Here is a 23,700-nt window from a genome sequence, read left to right as displayed (position 1 = left end):
GCGGACTTATTAGCCTCTATTTCCTCAGAGAAGCTGATTGGTTTGTTTTTTTACGTATTGAACATAATCTAAAATTCAACCGAATGAGTTTTCATTCCCTGATAGTACTCTTGAACACTTAATATCCGGCAATTTTAATATTGGCATAATCTTTTGAGATCAATGTGTGTTTGCTAATTGGAAGTTTGCTGAATCGAGGCCAGGGCGACTTTACTTGATCGCTAGAAAAGTGAAATTCGCTTAACTACAAAAAATTGGTGTCTAATTATCGTCGTAAGTTGTCATGGATGTCTTTCCTGCACAAATTATCTATGGACCACTAAATTGGGCGCGTACTTAAAAATAACTTTGAATAAACAAAAAGCAATTCCTTGATTGTTTTAACTGTAATTGGGTGCCCCTTTAAGAGATGCGTTTTCCCCTATCTCGACACAAACTGAGGCGGAATCAAATTGATTGAATTACCTTCGTGTTAGGATTAAAACTGTTCCGTAGGGAAAAAAATAATGGCGTCAATATTCAACCATACTGACTTCTGGCACTTAAGCAGCAACGCTGCTGCAAACATACTTCTCGATAATCAGCGGAATCTAGTGGTTCTTTTGGCCTGGATACAAGGTATCATTTTATGTGCAATATCGCCTCTGATTACCTTCGGGAATGCGTTTGTGGTTTTTGCAGTATGGAGAGATCCACTGAAGAACTTGCGCTCATCACCTTCGAATTTCATTCTACAATCGATGGCGGTGGCCGATTTACTTGTTGGCATGGTCTTGTCTCCGCTCTACGCATACTTGCTTTTGAAAATAGCCGTTGATAAAAGAATCGCGCTTTCAATACACGTTACATATTCTCTTGGCACTACCCTAGTCGGGGCATCGCTCGCACATCTTATGCTTTTGTCTATAGACAGATTTTTCGCAGTTGTAGCGCCTCTGAGATACAAAGCCATCATTACCTATCGACGCGTTCACCAGGCACTTGTTTTAGTTTGGTGTTACTTCATCTGCTTTGGAATCGCAGCCTTTTTGTTTGAAAACAAAGTCTTCATAGTTAGCCTTGTATTTGGGATTCACACGGTCTTTCTTCTAGATATCACTTTTGATTTTTATATTTTTATTCTGTATCGACTTCGAAAATACTACAAACTGTGGAAACGGAGAATCATGGGCAACAGTGTACGAGTCAGTTGTAGCAATTTCACCGATAAAGAAATGCATCTTGCGAAAAGATTGGCGATTGTAATCGCTGCATCGCTGTTCCTTACAACTCCATTTTTTGTGTTTAAAAGCTTGGTGTATTTCTGCATTCCTTGTTACTCTCGTCCAAAAGTGCTACTCGCGGCGACTGTACTAGAGGTGACATTTACTTACTTGAACTCTGTTATGAATCCGTTTATGTTCTGTTGGCGACTTCAGAAGTACAGACAAGTGTGGAAATATTTTGTTAAAAGGATTTTCCAGGGTTGCACTAGGATCAAGAAAAGATTCAGGCGGAGACAAAGCTTCGATACAAAACTGTAGCAAGGTGAAATAAGCAATCACCGACAAAAAGCTGGGCACTGTAACCCACTGAAATCAGGTGCACTATTCTGACATTTTATGAAACCACAAAAAATAGAGAAATGTAACGAAAATAATTTCAAAAGTAAAATGATAATGATAGTCATAAAATTAATAATTAGACGAAGCTCTTGCACACATTGACTAAGCGAATAGTTTCAAGCGCTCTAAAAATGTTTTATTACTGCTGATTTAGGTTCGTCATGCTTTAAAATTGGACAATTCGGCAATTCGCCAAATTGTAGTTCATTTACCAACAGCGCATTTTTTTTTCATTCTAATTACGCGCCTGTATGTCTGTATTTATTGATACTGTAAGAAAACAACTGACAAAACGAAGACATTGACTGTTTCGTTTTGCGTTCAGTTGTTGAATTAAAAGACCGCGAAAACTAAAAACGCAAGAATTCTGACGTCTCCGGAAGATAAATGTTAATGCAATAAAATATGAATCACAGCACCATACGTATCAATGTAAAATTGGCGAAAATAAAATTAATTCAAGTAAAAAAAGATAGTGCTAAATTTCAGCTGCAGAGAACTAATGAGGTTTTCTTCCAGCAAACTGACAACCTGCGGTCAGGCGTTCGCTTTAATTCATTTTAGGTGACAACAGAGCTTAAGTAACTTCTCAAACACTTGACTGCAAAACTATGACATGAAATGTTTTCGTCAAATTTAAAATGATTTTGTTTTGGTAATTGGCAAGGAGCGGGCAGCTCATAGGCCCGCACAAGGTAAAAAATAATGCTGTGTTTGTATGAGTCAAAGTTCCTGCATTCGGGGCGCTTTTATCTTTCTTTCCGGCTTGCGCGCATCAATTTTCCTTTTCCTTGTCACCTTCTTCGCCAAATTCTTCTTAAGCTTTCTACGAGCACTCTTTGCTGGATCTGCCACTGCCTAAAAAAGTAAAAATATGAAGATTGTAATTCAATAGAGAAGTATAATTTATGACAAATGAATAAAGGGGTAAGTTTCTAAAGAAACTGTGGTGCTGCGTCAGTGGGAGAGTATAGCAGGTAATTTAGTGTTAACAACTGGGTTGAAAACGTAAATTAGCCACCGTAAAGGGTAAAAAAGCTGACGTTTCGAGCGTTAGCCCTTCGTCAATCGCTCTGACGAAGGGCTAACGCTCGAAACGTCAGCTTTTTTACCCTTTACGGTGGCTAATTTACGTTTTCAACCCAGTTGTTAACACTAAATTACCTGCTATAATTTATGACGTTATGAGACGGAGAAATGTTCAACTGTTTTGATGCATTTTTGCAATTTCACTATTTACATGCTAGCGTTAATTTCTTCACCACATTTACCGAAAATTTGGGAAATGTAGGAAGTTAAAGCGAATAGGAAGAAGATGTGATGATGACTCATCAAAATAATTAAAAATAAGTATCAGTTGTTCTGAAAAAAGATAATTACGTCTTTGTTTTTTCACTACATCAATGCAAATATCATGCCAATTTCGAATTCAAACTCGTTAGTCGTTCGCCTCTGTTGCGTTCGCTGATTTGGAAATTTTGGGACGCACGCATCAAACGGAAACGGGTCCATTAAAGAAAAAGAAAAGACGAAATTCGCGCATTTATCTAAGTTTGCAAAGTAGTAGTTTTCCTCGTCAAACACACAATGCACAACTTACCTCTAACGCAGTCTTTCTCTTTCTCGTTTCCCGCGCTTCGGTCGCGGTTTGCTGGAGACTGGCGTAGGCCCACGAGAATGTCTCCCGTTCGACAAGACTTTTGATAAGTTCCAGCACTTCCTGGGCAAGTTTCACCAAATCGGAATCTATAGAAAGAAGTGGGTTTGAAGTTATGCATCCAAATATTTGAGAAACTGGTGCGGGTTTTATGGACCAAACAAAGTTCAAAGTAAAGCAAAACCACTACAATACTAGATTCCTTTTGGCCATCTACTGAAAAGTGCCGCCTCTAGAAAAGTTTGTGTCTGTGTCTCAGTGAAAGACCATTCCAAATCGGAATTCAGTGCAGGGATGGTTAATTCTCATGAAGAAATCAGATTCCTCTTTGTTTCACGTTCTTAGATTGCATTGAACATCATTTTTCCAGTTTTAAAAATGTTACCTTTATAACTAGTGGCTAATTCCAACTCTCTGTAAACTGGGCTTAAGATATCCACTAGATGTGATTCAATGGCATCTTTTCCCAAATTAATAGACACTGCAGCGAGCCATCTCAACACACAGGATCTCTGAAAGATAATCAAAAACATGACCGAATGGATAAGCACTACTCAGCTTCTCCTGACAGCAAAACATCACAATAACTCTTTCTTGAGTTCACGGTGGACACTTCCACCAGGTTAACATAGTTTCAAAACTCATTTACCAAGAAAACAAAACAAAGAGAACCAAAACTACGCTACTGCTTTACATCAATAAAAAAGAGCAAGTACTGTTCATACCGACCTTCTGAGTCTGTTTGGGGGTTTGAGAGGCCTCTTGAGTCGCTAGCTTGTTCATGTTGCTTAGAAGGATTGCCAGTGAGAAAGTGGTTCCATCACCCGCACTGATGCATTCTTCGTTTTCTTGTCCATGTTTACCTCCCCCCTTGTTTTGAAGCTCCAAGAGTTGCAGTGTTTTGGCCAGGAATACCAAGTTTTTGACGATCTGTTGTGGCGAAACCAAAGCAAGAAATTTATTTTCCATGTCTAGATAAAACGTTTAGAGTGGAACAGAAAAACGCAACAAGGCATTGGTCCTACCTGCTCTCCCAACTCGTTTTCCAAGAGCGGAGAGTGAAGTTGAGTGAAGAAGTCATCGCAAAGCTTGGATACCTACACGAGGTAAGGAACATGGTCACGTGATAATTACAAAAAAATTGCCTAGAGTTAAAAGATTTTTGTAAGTTCTAGAGTTCTAGTCACCTTTCCAGGTAGATCCTTTGTTAGATAAGAGTTTAATGAACTTCCCCTCTGATAACCAATCACCAGGTCCTCGGGTTTCCACGCAGCGAATAGAAGACCAAATAATCGACTGGACACCAGTCGGACCCAGGAGTGCGGATGCAGCAAGTGCGCTTCAACAGATTCTATCCAGATTGACCAAAACAGATAGAAAAGATATCACTCGACATACTTCAATAAATAAACAAACAAACTTTGGTAAGCTTATGAGAGTTTTAATGCCTGCTGAAAACGACTTTTCATTCGAAATTCAGACCATTTACCAACTTCTCCCTTAATTGTTCATATAGGAGCCTCGTCAGGATGTACCTGAGTAAGATGCTTTGGTGAAAGAGGCACAACTACCCAGGGACGGGAGAGTAGACAAAGACCAAGGGGAATTTCGTGATTGTAAATTTGAGGACTACGTGTGACATTTAAAGAACAAAAGTGAGGTTAAAAGGCAAACAGAAAAAAAAAGAATTTCTTGCTGTCTACTTTCCGTCGTTGGTACATAATAGTGAATATAGTTCTCTTAGTAGTTACTTTTCTTCGCTATTTGTCTGCAAGGTTTATCGTAAGGATGTAGGAGAAGTGAGTCAAATCAGACTTTTCCTGAAGCGTTTGTCGTTGCCATTGATCCAGCCATAATAGTACCATGCATGCTGTCGAGAGTCACGACTCACCCCAGATTTGCGCCATTTCCTGTTGTCGGCTTGGATTTTTAATAACTTGACAATGTTGAATAATCTTTGTCAAAAACGAGAGAGCATTAAAAAGGAGGTGATCCTTTACCCGGTGGAGACCCTCAGAAATGTCAAGTTCACCACCTTCCTCAGCACACCTCTCCTAAAAAGGGAAAAAAATCATTCTACCAAGAAATTATCAAAAAATGTTTGGAATGTAATTTTAGGCGGAGGGGAAGAGCTAAGATTAAATCTGGAGCTGCGACCTTTTGGCGGAAAGAGTTGCACCTCTAGGAAAGAGAGTAAAGGTTGAAAAGTGTAACTTGGAAGATAATACACGTGAAGTAGGTTTTGTCCAAAAAATGTATTTACCTTTTCAAACTGATCTGGAACTATAAGAGAGCGTACAAGTGGTAATAAAGATCCAAGTCTTTTCTCGAAGCCCTTTTCTTCAACCTCAACGAAGAGACCACTAACTTGAGTAGCAAGGCGGTGTAAAGCGATCTACGAAACAGAAAATCACTGCGGTTGGAGAAAGTCACATCAAACACGTGCTATGGAAAACATTATAAATGAGATTTCTTTCAGTAAATAAACAATTAAAAAATAAATCTTGCCATGATATCGCAGCACCACAAAATACTAAGAACGGCCGAGGTACATAAACGCATTTCAATTGCACTATTCACCTTTTTATCCTTGAACCATAACAGAACGATGGAAAACAGCTTCTGTCGCTCATCGGCATCAAGCTTGGGAAACAAAGTAAGAATATCACGTGAAGAGGCTAAGATTAAGTTTTCAAAAAACAGCATATTGCTTAAGAATTCATTTATTCGAGAGATTAAAGCTTGATTAGATAATCTTTCTGCTAACAAATCTATCCTTATCTAGAACTACACTGACATACTCTACGAACATTGTTTTCGGAACGAGTGAGTACCTTCCCAAGAAGTGACTTAATAACAAGTGCAGTCAGCTTACGGCAACTGGCTGAGTCATCGTTTACCAGGCGGGAGGACAGCGGTACAAAGAAAAAACCAGCGTAGTCAAATAACATTGACTGAAAAAAAAGATATAAGGAAAATATAATGCTTAGGCCAAACAAACGAAAGTGTGAAGTACTTTATATTCGTGTTTGGAAAGTCGTTGTTCCCCACGGAGTGGAGCATTGTCTTTCTTGCTAACAACCATGATTTGCAGGTTAGACTACCTTAACTAATTATTTGGCTGATGGAAGTTTCATCATCTCACCTTTGGAAAAGAAGAAAACATAGATTCCAACATCTCCAGCGCCGATTCCCGACCAGTTTCGTATTCATAGCTAGAGTGAGATTAGGAGAAATTCAGAAGTACACAATCAGCGGGGATTGTGCGTAGTGAACTAGCTCAGAGCAGAAACCTGGACTACTCACCTCAGCTGAGAAACATAAAACTCTAGATATCTTTGTAGTTTGGTACCTAGTGGGTAATCAAGGAGAAACTGTAGCATAACCTGGAAAACAAAATTTAGGATTGTAAACACCTAGTGCAACACCTTCAACAACAACAACAACAACAACAGCAACAAAAACAACAACAATAAAAAGGACCACAGCTTAAGTGTCCACAAGAGGCTATACGCGAGAGGGTACTGCCACCCAACTCAGGACACTCTGAGCTGCTATGATAAATTAACAATATTTATAATTTGTTACTTAAAAAAAAGTAATAAGAATACATAGGTAGGCAGCAAATAACAAAGTGGTTGAGTAAATATCCAGCAGTTACCTGTCTTGACTGGAGCTGAACGGATGGTGAACTACCTGTGATTGACAGCTGCCCAACTTTCCACATGACATCGTGGATTTCAGGAACAATGAGTTTTCTAGAGAGAATTGCCTACGAAAACAACAAACAAATAAATAAACAAATAAACAAATAAATAATCTTTCTGAGAAACTTCGTTTTAAATGCATTAAAGAATATCAGGCAGTGTTTATCTAGGTAACTCATTCACGATGTTACTGAGTACAGTGTTTGTACGTTTACAGGAAGGAAACCCACAAAATAAGATAAAATACTTACCTTCAGAAGAGGAAAAGCTGTTCCTTGTTTGGTATGATCATGAATGTCTTCCTCCACAAATCCCAGCAACACCTGCAGGTGTTTCTCAGCGACTGTGAATTGCTTGAAGTCCCTTATGACAACGGTCATGGCCTGCAAATGAAAACGCACATGCGACTGTTAGAATGTGTAGAAAAAGACAACAAATGCCACAATGATTTATTTGTATTAATTATGTTCCCTCGAAAGACTTCCAAAATGCAAGTGATAATCAAACAAAATTTTGGGCGGGGCACCTAAAAGTCTAAAAGTTAAAGTGCTGGGGAGAAAGGTTTTTAAAACTTGAAGGTATCGTTTTAATGCATTTTCTGCACTTATAAAAATGCATTCCCAAAAAATTCGTGATTATAATAATTTTCGCCCTACAAAGTTTGTTTTTTCCTTGTTCAGTGTTGTGATAGATCTGTCCATCCCATGGAAGACAATTCCGAGCACAGATTGCCCTAATAAACAACGTAAAGAAACACAAATAAGGCTGTCTGTGGTCATCTTCGCTTGCGTAAGGCGCCCACAAACATGCATATCCTGTTCATTGATGCTCGCTTTACCAAGCCATACCAGTATTTCAACCTACTCGCTCCTGGTACCAAAGTTACCACTGAGTACATTTTCCTTAAAAAGGATTCTGAAACTTAATACACGCATTCGTACCTTAAAGGCCGAGATGAGCATTTCAAAGTTCTCTCCAACTTTTGCACCGGCTTTTGCATAGTTTTTCAGTATGTTGAAGAGGAGTTTTCCCATTGTGGGGACATGCTTGTTAAACGACGGAAGTGGAAACTTAACGAGCCAGCTGACACAACGGAGAGAGATCGTCACAACCTGGAAATAAAATATAACTGATCAGGGCATTACAGCAAAAATTTGAGCCATTTTTAAGCAGTGGAAAGGGTCCGAAAACGGCTCTTAGTAGAGCAGATGAAAAGAGAGATGCCAGAAAGAAGGAAAAAAGAAATGTCGTTCCTCTTGGAATCCGTAACGTAGACTTCGGAGAGGGAAGGGAAAGTAAAACAGATTTCTCCTTTATGGCCAAAACTGAAAGACAGTAATACAGGCGTTATTGCTCATCCGTAAACTTTACATAAAAACTATCAGGACAAATAAGAATAAAAACTTTTTCTGGGTTCCTTAGAGACGACAAACTGTACCTTGTTGTATTTGGATTTGAGGCAGTCTGTAAGAAGCACCACGAAAGGATCCAACATTCGTTGATGTTCCTGGTCTGAAGGCGAGAGTTTTCCGTGTTTAAGCAGCATATACAGCAACTAGAAAATCGAAAAGCACGAGGGATCTTCCAATTTGGATTCCTTATTTATCAACACAATGAAACCAGTCAAAGTTATCACAGAGTATTCTGCATTAAACAATAAATAACATCACGGTAAAGTTTCGCGTCACCAGCATAGAAGGTTCTGATCGCTGAGCTGGTAATGTTTAGAAATTGAAAACATGGAATTTTACAAACTTTAATCGTCTCTTTCGTTGGCTGAGACAGTTTGCTTCACTCACCTGAAGACCAAACTCCACTAGAATGTGATGATTTGTCTTGTTGTTGTTCTGAGGGACATTACCTCCTCGTACAGGGTTGGGTGGAAGCAACAACGAGCTACTCGATTGGAGCCTGGGATCGACTGGAGTCGAAATTGCTTTCTTTTCCCTGCATTTGAAAAATAAACAAATGAGCTTCATAGGAAAAAGCTGCTACAGGATGTCTTTGTAAATTAGACATATTGAAATTTATCGTTAACTCAAGATAAGACTATATAGCTGAAAAGTTTCTCTACTCTCGTCATATTGTGAAGAAAAGTTAAAAGTGAAATTCTTCTTGGAGTTAAAGAAATGAGCAAATGGTACATGCACAAAAGAAAAAAAAAACTAAACGGCTCCACGGCAATAATGAAAAGTGATCAAAATTGATTCCTTTACACGGCTTGAGGAGCATGCAAAATCTCTTTACGTGTATAAAGTTCATTTGAACAGGAACTCCACGAGGAAACTGCCAGTTTGACTCCTTCGGGTGACAGAGATTTGGATTTTTTCCCCCTTCCCCCCACCCCCTCAAAAAAAGAGAAAAATGCTTTCTCTTCTTTGGCTCCCTACATAAATACTGAATTGTTTATACCACTCACTCTTGCTTCATTTTCAGCATCCGCACATTTTCACCAGTTATTCCGTGGATAAACACAAGCAGTATCGGCGGAGTGATGCTTGCGTTCGCTTGTAGTCCAACACTAATTCTTCGGAGGACTTCTTCTACTCGACGAGCAGTTTTGTGAATTTGAGTGGAGTCAAGAACCTTAAAGAATTAACCATCATACATTTTAGTAAATGTATTTTTCTTTTTTGGAAATGTTGGTGAAAACTGTTACAATTCCTATCACCCTCAAAAAAAAAAAACAAAACAAAACAAAAACAAAAAAAAAAAACAAAAAACCGGGGAGGTAAGAAAGATTATGGAAACTCTGAGCTCACATGATTAACTAACTAAGCTAAGTAGCGACCAAAATTGAAACGTAAGCCACACAGAGCCACAATAGTGGACTTCAAGTGAATAGAAACAAACGCATGTTCACTTTTCACTTTGCGTCCACTTTTGAAGTCGTTTGGGTGTCGCCTGGGGCAGAGGAACCACGTCACTGCTTGCGATTATACATATAATTTGACTGATTTGCGCCTATAGAGAGAAATCAGCCAAAATATTTCCAAGTCCGTCAGGTTTCTCAATTAAAATCCGTTTTAATGTTCTTCTTTCGAAGATTTATCATTGCCTCTTTTCTGTCATTACATTTTTCAGAGCTTACTTTTTTAAGTAAAGATTATATTTTTGCACCGCAAACAAGAAGTCACTCAAAATATCGTTACGTAACTAATTTAAAAAAACAAACCAAAACCACAAAGGTTTGTTCCTGTATCGTAAATATAAGACCCACCTCCTTCAAGGGGGATATCAGAAGAGTCAGTGACCGCGTTCCGGCAAATTTTGCAAGAACTTCGAATGTGTCAAAGCTTTTGCATGTTTTTGCTTCATGAAGCTTGTTGACAATCTTTTCCACCTCACGCTCTTTAGCAACTTCTCCGAATAAATCCTCAACTAGCACCTTTGAAAAAAATAAAAAGATAAAAGAACTATTGGTAGCAGATCTAACGTAGATAAATTATTTAACTGTTTGTACAGTTTTCCCCACTGGTTCGCAAAACTAAGCAAAAAATCTCGGTGACTAGCAAACCGTCGGGCTAAGTGACAGTTTGAGCTCCTTTGTGTCCAGAACTTCTTGAATTATTGTTTACCTCCTTGCATGCATTGCATACCAACGCAGGACAGTCTACGGTTCCCTACAGGCGTATTTCTACACCAAAGTCAAGTAGAATCGTGAGGTGAATAAAGCAGTTTTTTAGTAATTGTAGAAAAACTAAATCCAAAGTAATAACTGCGACCAATTAAAACAAAGGTGAAAGTTATGATTAAGCAATGAGAATTCAGAGTAAGAGCAGGCAAACTGCTTGAAACACGGGAAACTCAAGTGACCAAGTCGCGATGAGCTTCAGCTTTTTAATATGACTGATTCAGAGGGCGGCGCGATTTTTCTAGACCAATCACAGAGCGCCAAAAAAACAAATCCGGGCGGCGGTCTCAGACAATCAATAGATTTCTTCATTTCTTTTTGAGTTTGATAATTGAAGGAGAAATAAATATTTCTCTGAAAGCAAAATGCACAGGTTCACAATCAAAAACCGTATCACTCTCGATTGTGATTGTGTATTATTGCAGATTCCCATTTTAGTCGAGTATTCTTGACATCGACTAAGGCAGGTGCATGAGCCTATCAGAGAGCGCGTTTTGTATCGATGAACGAAAAGAGCGTAACTGATCTTAGGTCAATACTACAAGCAAACACTTCACATTGTCGAAGCAGGTAAACGATCGTGAGCCAAGTCTTGTAATATAACAAAACATTGACCATTACAAAACATTAATCTTATGAATAAGGTTTTAATTTCATTTTTTTTTTCAAAGGGCAGTTGCTGGTACTAAGCTACAAACTTTAATAAATTGTCTCGAATGGATTATGATATCTATTATGATTATGATAGAAAAATTCACTGCCTAACGAGTGAATTCCACGTTAAATTCCAGGCAGTGAATTTTTCTTGATTCGCATAATTGAATAAAAATAATAAAAAAAGAAAACAGTAATAATATTTTTTGTTTTTATCCTGAGCGCGCGCCCCAGAAAGCCATTTCAAAGTCAACTGTCAGAACTATCATTGCGTTAGCGAATAAGAGACAAGGTCGTACACGTTTAAATCTTCGACAACTTTATTTGTACCTTGTGCTTGATTTTACATTTGTTTTCAAACTTTTTAAACAAGCTTCACACTATCTTAATGATAATAGTGGTATTTTGAGTGTGAGGATTTCCTCATATTTTCCAAAAATTTAAATTTCAATTCAAAATTTGGCATACATTCATTTTCTGTAAATTTGTTCATTTCCAAGGTGATATTTTTCGTAGTACGAGTTGCATTTTTGTTTTCACGAGAGCAACAATTTTTGCTCGCGACTCACGTCTGTAATATTTCCTCATGCATAAGTGCAATTCCACGCTAAATACCCTCCCTTCAATAGCCAATCAGACCGCGAGTTTACCTTAAGCTACACGATTCTATCGCAAATTGCAAGAAACATCGACGGAAGTGTAATGAAGTATTCAACGCAAAATTTAACAACTTTTTGCCTTTTCAAGCAATCAGTCAGAAGAATATTGATATAGATGGGGCTGAGGCGATTCATCAGAAAAAATTAGACATTTGAGGAATAATGATTGTACATATATGAAAATCATATATATGCACTGCGGTGAAGAAACGAATATAAGAGATCCTCGCAGCTATGAACACTACTGAACTATTAGTTGAAATAAGACCAGAAAAAATTGAGTTCTCATTATTTTTATTGTTTTAAAAAACTGAGTATGGTCGTGCTAGCTTCTAATTTCTCCCTTATTATTTCTGTGCTTAGTTGAATTTCTTCAATGCAGTGAACGAAACATACGGATATCATTATCAATCTACATTTTATACGGTCAAGTTTCTAACTTATTACATAACTTTTTTACATAAGTACATTAGGTGTGTGTTCAACCCGATAACTCTGATGAACCAAAGTTTTAAAATGAATCGTTTTAGTCTGACCACATTCTTAAAAAAAAAAAAAAAGGGTCAGAATGTTTCATCCAAAAATTATCGCTATAGATTATTTATTAATTTTTTTTTAACTAATTGCCACCTTCCCTACGAACAGCCCTTGAATTTAAGGGCTCAAGCACTATAACAGAAAGTCTACAGATTCAATGAGCGCTACAATGATAAATTACAACAAAAAGGCATCAATCCCTGAATCTGTCCGGAGACAAAAACCTGTACTTTTACTGTGCCATTCACTTAAAAACCCTTTTTGGCAAAACGTAATTAAGTCGTGAAATTGATTTCGGATAACATTTATGTCCTTCAAAAGTTATTTTAATTTTTATCAGTGGACATTTCCTATGGACTTTTGTGTTAAACACTTCATTAACTTTTTGCTTTAGAGAAGTTATTGAATTTTGTTCTTAAAGGTTATGACGCTCTGAGTTTAATATTTCACAAAAAATTTGCGTTAGAACAGCTATTGAATTTTGTTTCCAAGACATTTCGTCACTTTGCCTTAAATGCTTTATTACATTCTACGTTAGCATTACATTTTGCGGCGATGCTTACGAGATTTTGCTTTTGTATTATATTTTTCCATTTTTAGGCGTGACTGTCCTTGACACAAAAGAGAACACTCGTCGATTTGATCGCACAGTGATACAGACACAAGTGGAATTTAAAAACAACTGAGCGTAAAAAGCAATTGGTAACATGTTTGATATATTTAGAGCCACGTCTACACAGAAAACGCGAACGGCTAAATGTACCTCTGAATTCATTTGTTTTTCTTCTTATCATTAAATATCATTAAAGAGATCCACAAACGAAATAAAAAATGTATCTCGTTTTTTCGGAAAACGAGAAATATTTCTCATTACTACAAAAGGGCTACAGGAATAATAGTAGGGGTTGGTTATTGAAACGAATTCCAAATTTGGTTATTGAAACGAACTTGGGAGGCGGTTTAGACAAGTGATGAACTAAAGGCCTATTTACACGGCACGACTTTGTCGCATGCGACAAGCTTACGACAGGCCTACGACATGACTTAAGAGTCGTAAGCGAGTTGTAGGTTTGATTTACACGAAACAATTCGTGTCGTAAGCCTGTCGTAAGCTTGTCGCATGCGACAAAGTCGTACCGTGTAAATAGGCCCTAAGAGATATATTCAGGAGTCGGACATTTTGGGAAAATAACTGTTTCTCCAGTGTGGGTCACGTGCCTTTTTGTTTCTGCTCTATAAATCCAGCGCTTACCTACGACCTTTGGCTAACTCGGAGATGGCTTTCGCGCACTTTTTAGAGAAAAACAGCCAAACTCTGTTCAAAAAACTGGCCATAGAGGAGTAGCTCTATCAATTAAGTTAAAAAGTAGGTGCTGGAAGAACTTGGACTGTTCTTGGCCTCACGGTGCGCTCACAGTCCAGTGTACCAAGAGTAAGGCTCTCATTGTTACTGTCCCTGTGTCTCACAGTAAAATCTGTACAATCCTGTGTCACGACTGTAGAGTCCGAAATCACTTGGTTAAAGCACCTCCGACCAAGAGGAGTTAAAATCGCGCGGAAGCCGCGCCGATAATTTTCTATAAAAATCAAGTAGATGCAGGGGTTAATTGCACTTGTGGCATGCCCCAGAAAGAACGCTGGGAACACTAACTTGCACACCTTTAGACCGTAACGATTTAAAAGTACCGGATAGAAGAAGTGGAGGCACCAGCCGAATGCAAAAACAAACACAATAGTAAACATCATGTTTATCACTTTACGTGTTCGTTTCAGACGATTTTTGTATCTTCTCTGTGTGTTGGTTAGTTCTTCTCCCACCGGCTTTCGTTTCTTGAGAGACACAAGTATAGCGCTGTAGAGCACAGTAAGAACAAACAATGGAATTACATAGAAGAGTACAAACGCGAAATTTAAGTACACGTCCGAGGCCGTTTGAGTTTCCAGTTGAAGTACACAGAAAGTTTTGCCGTCTTCAGTTTGCACAAGGCGTAAAGCGTAGAACATCGGCGAGCGAACGGCCGCGGCGATGATCCACACAAGCGCGATTGACGCATTCGCGACCAGGTTAGTAATGATTCGTTTTAACGGAAACAAAACTGCAAAGAACCGATCCACTGCCATCACAATGAGAGTTAAGACAGAAACTGATGCCGAAAGTTCTTGGGTTATTGGAGCAATTTTGCAAAGAAAATGCCCAAGGCCGCCGCTTATTCCCCATTCAGAGCCGAGAAAAAAGCGCGAAATCATCCTGGGCATGTAGAACACCGTAATGAGAATGTCCGCAGCAGCCATATTAACGACAAAGAAATTTACCGGCGTTCGCATTTTACGGTTCTTCAAAACGACGGCGAAGATAAGGGAGTTTCCGATTAATGATACCAGCATTACTATGACATATAAAGACACTTTCACAACCAAAGACACTGTGGAGGTATCTGCACCACAGTAAAGATTTGTAGCGTTTGTTGCATTTGACATGTCCGTCATTTTGTTTTTATTTTCGAAAGAAAACCCAAACTTGTTTAGTAAAAAAAGAGGTAAATATCTTCAGTCTAATACCTCAGTCCTTCTTGGATTCAGAGGTAGAATACGTCAGTTAGTGCACGTTCAAAAGCTGCCGGTGGAAGATAAATGTTGCCGGCCTCTTTCGACGACGCGGATCTGTTTTGCGCGAGAGGTACTGTAACTATGAAGTGAAGACTTAAAAAGAGCGCAAAACCGTACAGGACTGAAATTCTGAGCCTTCGAGTTTATAGTCACATCCGTTTTCCAATTGATTTAATTACAGCTGATTGTTACATCTATTCCTTCCCCCAATCTAATAGAGCGTTCTCTAGTTTGGTCTTTATCACTTCAGTCACAGCAGGCCGGGTAAATATGGTGCACTAGTGGTAAATATCCGAAATTCTCCGAAACACTGAAATCCAACTCGTGTCGAAATCCTGAATAAATTGCCTAGAAACCTCAGACTTGTTCAATCGTATTCTTAACAGCTCTCCAAATAGGCAAGTTTCAAGACCTCTGGCGAAATAATATCGACAGAAATAGTTTCTTCTCTGTCTTTCGGCTTTAAACAGTAGTACCTTTGTGGAGGCGTAATTCGATTTGAACTCCGGAACGGGAAACGTCAAGTCGTGTGACTGTTAAACATTGTGGGCAGCTGTTAAGTATTAAGACAGGTGACGAAATTCTTTGAAAAGCATTCCAGAAACACAAATCAGCAGCGTTTTTTTTTTGGAAATCACTTGAGATGTTTGAATTTTTAAGAAGAGCAAAATTCTTCTCTTATGTGAGTAAACTACCTTTGACACCTAGTAAAAAAGATTTCGTTGTAAAAAGAAGATGATGAAAAGGTTTGTTGACTATCCATGACATTCAAAGCTCTTAAACAAACACCTCGCCGTGTGAATAAAGGATTTATGGTGTAAAATTGTACAATTCTTCCTCTAAAGTGCAATTACGGCTTCACATAAAGACAAATAAACTCCGGTAGCAGTTTGGAAAACTCTACCAACAATTGGCCGACATAATTCGTTATCGGTTCTACTAGGCCACGCTAAACAATTTCTTTAAATAAGAATAGAATAACAATTGTCTAAAAGGATGCGTTATTAAGTTAAGCTGCAGCTGCAAACTTCGACATCATAGATGACTTTTCGTCAACGAATGTCTACTCACTAGACTTCGCTCATTCTTCTCTGACATTACTATCATCTCGAAAACTGGCATAATCTCTAAATTTAGATGCAACCTACAAACAAGCTGCATGAATTGAATAAATAACGTTTTAAGATCCTTCAACAGGTAAACGTAAAATGTGCAAAATTCAAACTGCAGCTCACAATATAGCATATCTCAGAACTGCGCGTACAAGATCTAAACACCAGTTATTTCTGTTCATTAGCGCTTTTTAGTTTACTATTGTTTTTCCTTTGTACGCTGTTTCGTTTAGAAATGTTATTACTCGTTTTCGCTCGTGTGGAATTAATTCGTGAAAAATGCTATGAAATTTATTCGTATCAGTATTTGAAGCTAAAATTATTCGTTTCCAGTTCATAGAGTTAGTTTTTCAGTCATTTTGTTTGGCTCGTTGGAGGCCATTGTTCGTTCTCGCAGGTCACTGTTCAAAATCGCAGCACGAGCAGTAAAATGTGAAAAAAAATCAGCAATACATCTAAGTGATAATCGTTAAGTTCAATCTTTTCTTTTATCCTGCTTTATTTAAATTTTTTGTTTTTTGTAACTTTCTGTTTCAGATTCAACCGCACTTTAAACGGAGTTACCACCAGTGCAGAATCTTGAAGAAAAGCGAGTTAAATTTCATTGCAGGAGGTTTCCCTCATGGAGAATACGGCATGTTTGAACCCGAAATGGAACAAAAATAACTCTGGAAAACGTCTCGTATATAAAGGTTTCAGTCAAATGCAATATTTAGTCCTCGCTCAAGAAAATCAGCCAACTTTCCACTGGAGATCTGATTTTTCAGCGAAGATACTCGTTTTAAGATTTAAATTAACTAAAATGTGAATCAGTTAGGGATTAAAATGAATGAATATGGAAATCAGTAAGTCACGCTGGTGTATTTCATACGATTTTCTTGGAATCGCAACAGTCCACGTTAACTAGAGATCGTACAACAGCGAAGTTACTTCGGCCTCACTCCACTACTTTGACTTCTATAACAAGATCTCAATGGCAAATTTCGTTACTGACTAACAGTGATTTTTGAGGAATTGTTCTACACTTGAGAAATTGATGTTTACTTGAAAGACATCTTAGTCATATTTTGATACTTCTTATTTTCTCACCACTTGCCTGTTCGACAATGTATTTATATCGTGGAGAGAAATTATTTATTGGTCACTCCTGAGAGTTAAAGGATGGGTAGAAAAAAAAAGGAAAAAAAAGCTGAGTACTCTAAATACTTCAGTCTGCCAAATCGGATTTTCTATCTGCACGCACTTGAGCAGCCGTAGTCTTTGCACACACGTGACCAAAACCGGACCCTATAGGGAAACTGGCATTTGCACCCTCGATTTGAGCATTTTTAAGATAACACATAAACAAAAGTTAAATGTATGATAATAATCTGCAAAGGGAAAGCATCCTCAAAAATGAGTAACGAAGCTTCCTTGCGTTACCTCTACTAATCCTTGAAGACACGCATCCAGTTCCCCTGCGGCCAAATTGTCGCTCATTTTGTCCAGTAATGTATGAATGGTGAAACCGAGCACGTGAAGCTAAAAAAAAACCGTATAATTATATATTATTTCTAAATTTCTATTTTTTTCTTTCTATAGAAAAAAACCAACAACAAAACAAACAAACAACAACAAAAGCAACGGCAACAATGGCGAAGTGGTGCTCACTGAGATCTGTTATCAATCCCCGTAACCAGTGCCGAGTTTGTAGGTTCTCTCCCAACGTTATCTCTAAGTTCTGCGGTTCTCCCATTACAATACGTATGCTCGCATCTCCTCAAACAAGTTAATAATTTGACACCAAACCTGTGTATCAAGTCATGCCTTACCTGGTATCCTCTTGTTAGTGAACTCCTGAGCTCCTTTAGTACGAAAGGGAAGTACTGGGTTCCAAGGGAAATAGTGATCTTTGCGAGCGTATCCCGCGCTGCATCACGGACCTCCCGTGCTCTGCTCCTCAGTGTGTGACAAACACGGAGAAGAAGACTGCAAGAAAGACAGACAAAGAACTGGCTCAAATCTAAAATAACGCTCATAAATTCATAAATTAGAGAAGTAAAGAAAAAGCTGCAAGGTTACAAAAGAGCAAAGAATGAAAGGATTAGAGAGGAAAGAAAGGAAAAATGAGCATCGGCGGAATTGATGATACTATCGATCGAACGGACAAACACATGGATGACCGGCCGACCGGAAGAAGAGGACGAACGATCGATGTGAGAGAATTATGAGCTTGAAAGCAAATTTTTTTATCAACTTACCCGGGTAGATGTAAGTGAAGCGCATGCTCAGGTAAGGATTGAAGCAGTTTAACAATGGCGAGAATGACAGGAACACGTAATATATCCTCTTCATCTTCGGCCTTCTGACGACTCAATCGGTGAAAATGAGCCGACTTGTTCTAAAAAACGAAACAAAATTATAGGGTTACGTTTATTGTAGACGAGAAAACGTGTTCTTCCTAGCAAACTCTTTTTGAAACTTTTTTGAACACCCTAAATAAATCAACAAAACCTCTTTCATTTCTTTTCCCAGGCTCGTGACAAGGAAAAAAAATACTTCTCAACACTACCGAGCAAATATCTTACATCTTTCCTATTCTATTTTCGCACGTGACGCTTCCCACCTTGTTAAACCTAGTAATACGAACCTTGTGATTGTCTGGCTCACCCTAGAGTCTCTGAGGCTTAGAAGGAATCCGAAAGTCTGAAGTTCGATTCCTCGTGAAGAATGGGAATGTTTTACTTTGTCCCGAGGTCGTGTTTATAAGAATACAAAAATCTTCCTTAAAGTTCTCTTAAAAAGCACAGTATGCAGAGCACACAACCGATGAAGCAAGACTGGTTGAGTTCGAAACATTAAGGGAGACCAGGCTAGTTTAAGATGTTCAACATAGCACTCCAACTCCGTAAGGAAGAACGAAGTCATTCGTCAAAGTAATAAAAGCTCGTCAAACTCAACATACATAGAAAGGCTGGATGTACTTTGCCATTCAATTAAACTACTTGTGGCCTAACGCGTGTATTATTGCGGATTCTACACCCTCACCTTCTTAGTCACACATTTTTGCAATTGAGGTAAAATACTGGAGGTAATTGTGTTGTAGATACGCAAAGCAAGTTCTTCTTTGTTAAGATCTGGTGTATCGTCCTTTCCAGTGTCTCCTGCTTCACCGCCATCATCGTCTTCCCCTTCTTTATCATTGTCGTCATCATTGACAGCATTATCTGCATCATCAGCTTCTTTCTTTCCATCAGGTCCAGTTTTTTCACCTGCGAGATTTGTTTTTAATCTTTCAGTGTCTTTGCTGCTTTCTACAGCCAAAAACATAAGATAAGAGCAGTTAGTAAATAAAAAAAGACAAAATAATAAATGAGGGTTATAAGATTAGAGCAATTTGAACTTATTGTCTTAAAAACCAAACCAAACCAAACCAAAGTTATCAGAAACACCAACCAGAAGAAACGCTAATACTCTGAAGAGCCAATAAGAAATCGAGGTAAAACCAACCAAACTACCTAAAGCACGGAAAACGCGGGTAACAAAGTCGTGATTGGTTTAAGTTTCGCATGTGATTGTTTAAGAACTGGACCAACCACAAAACGAAATAAAACCAAAACAGAGCAATTCTGGATCACTTTTGACACTCGATTGAAAATTACATTAACAGAAAGTGTACCAGCTCAGAAATTCAACGTATTCTACGTCATTGATGATGAGGGTCTCTAACGGCTGACGGGACAAAAAATTTAGCTTCTTGTTTTTAAGTTCTTCATTTACAATCTGCGTTACCCTCCATCATCCCCAGCCACGCTTGCTCCTCTTTTACTTTTACTTGTCTCTGGTGTTTTCTATCTCACCATACATTGTCAAGTATTCTCTTGTTTCAGGCAAATTTATGGTAATTTGCAAATCGAAGAAAATATAAACAAAAGTACCATGAAGTTGCTTCCTTATGTTGTTGTATCAAATCCTTGTGAAGTACAAGGTTACCGAAAGCCAACGAAAGTGAGACCGTGGTTTTCGTGTTTTCAGTTCCTCGACCGCTGAACCTTTAAAAGTTGTTGTTTTTAAACTGATACCGAGAAGCAAATTGGACAAGTACGGAAAATTGAAGTGAGACCTTGGACAACTTCAATTAACTTAACATTCTGCACACCTCTCGAAAGTTCTGTCTCCAACTGTTTGGGAACACCGCTGAGGTCAAAGTGAAAGTTGTTCAGAATGATCACCACAATCCTGAAAAAAAGAAAAGATTTAACATCAATTTTTTGATGTGCCCGTACCAATTTAACTATTATCATCTTTGATGATACATTCCTGAGTTCTCTTCCTTATCGATACAGGTTTGCATCCATGAAAAGATACACAGCTTACCTGACGATCACTTTCTGGAAAGTTTTTTCAACTGGTAACAGTTTCAGATAGTGTCTTAGAAGGCTGCAATACTTGGACCAAGGTAAACTGGCCGATATTGTTCCAATAGTGGTGACAGCCTCAGTCACAAGATTATGTTCCCTCGCAGCGGTGTGATCAAAAACACAGTGTGTTACTAATGGCAACAAGAAAGCTGTAAGGGTTGTGGTTCTGAGGCTACGCTGCTGACAATGTGCCTGTAGGCGACGCAGAGCACGTATACGACGATGAAGCTGGAAAAGGAGTAACATTGAAGTAATACACCTTAAAACTCAACCGATCAGATTATTCTCGCCTTAGAAATAAGCCTTTTCCCTTGTTCTTTTTAGTGATAATCATGTTGGAATTTCAGTTTTCCACGCTTGACCACCTATTTTTCTCGAAGACAGAAATGTATCGTGATTTGTTTTGTGCCATGGCTGGATTCGTCAAATGCCAAAGAAACAGTAACGACGATGAGTTCTTAGCAATCATTAATGCTTAACCATCCTTTCAAAAATCAAAAATCACACTTTCTTCGTAGAACACCATTCATCGACAAACTTCAAAATGGAAGGTAAGCAAAAAGGTTTTGATACACCGTACACACGTCACAAAATTTAATTCAAAATGGTCTGTATTCCTTTGTTACCTTGCAATTAAGGACACGTAACGTAAACTAAACATTCTATAAACCCAAAAATATCTAAGGTTAAGAAAGCATTTTGAAATATCGCACATTTCTCTTTGCATTTAGCCTTGCAAAATACACATAAAAGGGCTGACGATGACAATGTGACAGGTCAGTGCATTTAATCTTTGTTCAGTGCAAGCTGAGAACAGAAAAGAGGTTTCTTAATAGAGAAGTCTCACTTTGTATTTTCCTCACCTGAATATGTTTGATGTTTTCAAAAAAATCTTTCTCGGGATCATCGTCCAAGAGAACCTTGAGGTCTGAGAGAGAATCGTGTTGAAATTGGCGGACCATAGTTGAGAGCACACCTAGAAATTCGTTTCTGGCAAGCTAAGGACAAAAAATTGTAATTAATGCTTAGTTTGAACTTTCAAATGGATACTTTAATCGTTTTCCCTATTAAAAGAAATAGGATTGATGAAAAAATGTGGAAGAGTTTGATCTTAAAAAGTAACTACACGTAAGTCTTTCATTCAAGTCTAGTGCCCACACCCCCGGAATTTATCATGGTTCCCATAGCAACTATGAGTAGTTCCACTCCTCTCCCCTCTTTATTGGATTCCTTCCCTTTTACTGACTATTCACTGATAACCCAACGTTCTTCGGCGTGGACAGAAACAGTGCGAGAGTAAAGGGTTTGGTCCAGAAATAGAATGAGAGCAATGACACCGTTGGCCGCTAAACATAGGACCACTGTGGTTCCCTTTTTTTTTCCAAATAACAGTGAGAAATTTCAACACAAATACCTCTTTCTTTGAAGCAAGAACCCTCTTGAGAGCCGGTAACAGACACTTGATGATAAGAACATGAAATCGCTCATCGTTGACTCCACTTCGCTGGACAATATTGTGCACGACACAGCTCATGCAGCTGCCAGCACTGTCTCGAATTGACATATCATCGCTGTTTAAAACAAAATAAATGCAGTTGTGTAGTATTGGTAGAATCTCCTCGGTTTTAAGGGCATCTTGTCCAATCAAACGCTTGGCATTTGCAAAGCCGGTGAGTCTACTATCATAATTAGGTTCTTCAATGCGCTGAGGGTTCCAGGAATTCAAATCAGCAAGAATATCGCAACTCTCGGAAGAGAAAGTTGAATCGATATTCCCCATCTCAAGGAACACGTCACATAGACATTGCCTTGTACTACGAACGATTATCTGCGAGAAAAGCTTCGATAAAGACGAAACAAAGTTTCTGGGAGTTTCAACGTTCACCAGAAGGCTTTTAACAGTTTTTAAAATATGGTTTGCCGTCTCTTCTTTTTGATAACTGTTCATGAATGGTAGCAGCACCTCTATAAGAGTAGAAGATTCATTGGCGTCTTTCACAAAGGGACTTAGTTTAGACAACACTGAAAGTTCTCGTTGGGGAAGCATTTTTTTTCCTTTGTTCTTTCCTTTAGAACTGTCGATGGCTTGTTGTACTGATCGACTCAGATATTCCAAGAGCTGTGGGAGGTGCGGGAGAACCAACAATGTTCCGTAACTTGGTCTACTTTCGTGAAACTCGTAGCTCGAAAATATTCTGAAAGAAGGAAAAAAGGAAAGTTAAGAATATACTCAAACCATCCCTGGGTTTCCTGAACAGCACAAAGATTTAGTACAAAGTTAGCTGCAGTAAGAAATGCTTGGAGTAATTTTCATCGTAAAAAAGTAAAGTAGTTAATTTCTTTTCTTCATCCAATTGGTTAACTTCTTGTTGAAAATGATTCCGGCACTAAAAAGCCATGGATTTATGGTAAAACCCACAAGAGAAATGCTTTGCAAGATTGGGTTTAGCCTTCGTAGCAGTATTTTCTGTTTCCTTTTGGCTTAGCGAGAGTCACTCATGGGCACAAGGCGAAAGGGAACCAAAGAAAAAAATTAGGAAGTGTTCCCTTCCGTCTTTTTCCTTCGTGTGAAACATGTTCAGCTAGCGCTAGGAAAGGTTGGTCATAAAGATGAAAATCATTAAACAGACTAGTAATATTTCTCTCACCCCAGTTCAGAGCCACAATCCATCAAATCATTTTCTTCATCATCCGCCTCTAATTGACTTGCATCAAGAAGATTGTCCGCCATTTCCATTACCATGGCAACTACTTCCGATGATATTGACGGAACGCGCAGACACTCGAACACACATGACATGATAGACAGGTTGGGCTTCTCGACTGGTTTTCTTGACAGCAAGGGAAACAAACGATAATTCTTTGACCAAGCGAACAGGAGCTTGAGCAATGGAGTTGGGTGTTGGATGCTCTCTTGATTTAATTTCTCTATCTGGAAGAGAAATCGATGTTGTAGACACAGTCACTATTTACAGCAGGTCCTATAGTCAGCTTGAAAACTTGCTGCATCAAGCTTAGATTTTGTATAACTGACCTGTTTCCCAGGCCCTATCACGATAAATGAATAATGTGTATGGCGTCAAATCACGTACCTAAAGGCCGGTGAACATATAAAGGCCATATTAGGCT

The 23,700-nt window shown here is 38.5% G+C and overlaps 3 protein-coding genes across 5 annotated transcripts in view; 1 reads left to right on the top strand and 2 right to left on the bottom strand.

Moving 5' to 3' along the window:
- The first annotated feature begins 361 nt into the window (after positions 1 to 361).
- LOC113673472 (adenosine receptor A2a-like) lies at positions 362 to 1,554 on the top strand. The gene has a single exon (XM_027189892.2). The coding sequence runs from the start codon at positions 507 to 509 to the stop codon at positions 1,521 to 1,523; it is 1,017 nt and encodes a 338-aa protein (XP_027045693.2). The 5' UTR covers positions 362 to 506; the 3' UTR covers positions 1,524 to 1,554.
- Positions 1,555 to 1,693: 139 nt separating this feature from the next.
- The window catches only part of LOC113673491 (small subunit processome component 20 homolog), a 31,537-nt gene continuing 9,530 nt past the window's right edge, over positions 1,694 to 23,700 (bottom strand). For 2 of the 3 annotated variants that reach the window (XM_089195776.1, XM_089195775.1), the window contains exons 13-40: positions 23,220 to 23,503; positions 21,986 to 22,766; positions 21,435 to 21,569; positions 20,528 to 20,799; positions 20,310 to 20,389; positions 19,199 to 19,464; positions 18,412 to 18,551; positions 17,983 to 18,139; positions 17,594 to 17,692; positions 10,189 to 10,356; positions 9,388 to 9,554; positions 8,768 to 8,915; positions 8,407 to 8,523; positions 7,910 to 8,080; positions 7,220 to 7,351; positions 6,923 to 7,033; positions 6,568 to 6,647; positions 6,407 to 6,476; positions 6,096 to 6,215; positions 5,842 to 5,904; positions 5,525 to 5,656; positions 5,153 to 5,315; positions 4,449 to 4,612; positions 4,287 to 4,358; positions 3,991 to 4,191; positions 3,647 to 3,773; positions 3,205 to 3,350; positions 1,694 to 2,462 (exon numbers count right to left, since the gene is read on the bottom strand). In XM_089195776.1, coding sequence (XP_089051902.1) covers positions 2,328 to 2,462; positions 3,205 to 3,350; positions 3,647 to 3,773; positions 3,991 to 4,191; positions 4,287 to 4,358; positions 4,449 to 4,612; positions 5,153 to 5,315; positions 5,525 to 5,656; positions 5,842 to 5,904; positions 6,096 to 6,215; positions 6,407 to 6,476; positions 6,568 to 6,647; positions 6,923 to 7,033; positions 7,220 to 7,351; positions 7,910 to 8,080; positions 8,407 to 8,523; positions 8,768 to 8,915; positions 9,388 to 9,554; positions 10,189 to 10,356; positions 17,594 to 17,692; positions 17,983 to 18,139; positions 18,412 to 18,551; positions 19,199 to 19,464; positions 20,310 to 20,389; positions 20,528 to 20,799; positions 21,435 to 21,569; positions 21,986 to 22,766; positions 23,220 to 23,503 — 4,701 coding nt within the window. In that variant the 3' untranslated portion in view covers positions 1,694 to 2,327. The remainder of the gene's footprint in view (positions 2,463 to 3,204; positions 3,351 to 3,646; positions 3,774 to 3,990; positions 4,192 to 4,286; positions 4,359 to 4,448; positions 4,613 to 5,152; positions 5,316 to 5,524; positions 5,657 to 5,841; positions 5,905 to 6,095; positions 6,216 to 6,406; positions 6,477 to 6,567; positions 6,648 to 6,922; positions 7,034 to 7,219; positions 7,352 to 7,909; positions 8,081 to 8,406; positions 8,524 to 8,767; positions 8,916 to 9,387; positions 9,555 to 10,188; positions 10,357 to 17,593; positions 17,693 to 17,982; positions 18,140 to 18,411; positions 18,552 to 19,198; positions 19,465 to 20,309; positions 20,390 to 20,527; positions 20,800 to 21,434; positions 21,570 to 21,985; positions 22,767 to 23,219; positions 23,504 to 23,700) is intronic. The other variant, XM_089195777.1, reaches the window with a different exon arrangement.
- LOC149049648 (QRFP-like peptide receptor) lies at positions 13,670 to 17,365 on the bottom strand. The gene has a single exon (XM_089195779.1). The coding sequence runs from the start codon at positions 14,937 to 14,939 to the stop codon at positions 13,812 to 13,814; it is 1,128 nt and encodes a 375-aa protein (XP_089051905.1). The 5' UTR covers positions 14,940 to 17,365; the 3' UTR covers positions 13,670 to 13,811.

Source organism: Pocillopora damicornis, chromosome 2 (assembly GCF_964200805.1).
Source record: "Pocillopora damicornis chromosome 2, jaPocDami1.2, whole genome shotgun sequence".
Taxonomy (NCBI): domain Eukaryota; kingdom Metazoa; phylum Cnidaria; class Anthozoa; order Scleractinia; family Pocilloporidae; genus Pocillopora; species Pocillopora damicornis.
The sequence above is the reverse complement of the archived record's forward strand: the minus strand, read 5'-3'. Positions and strand labels throughout refer to the sequence as shown.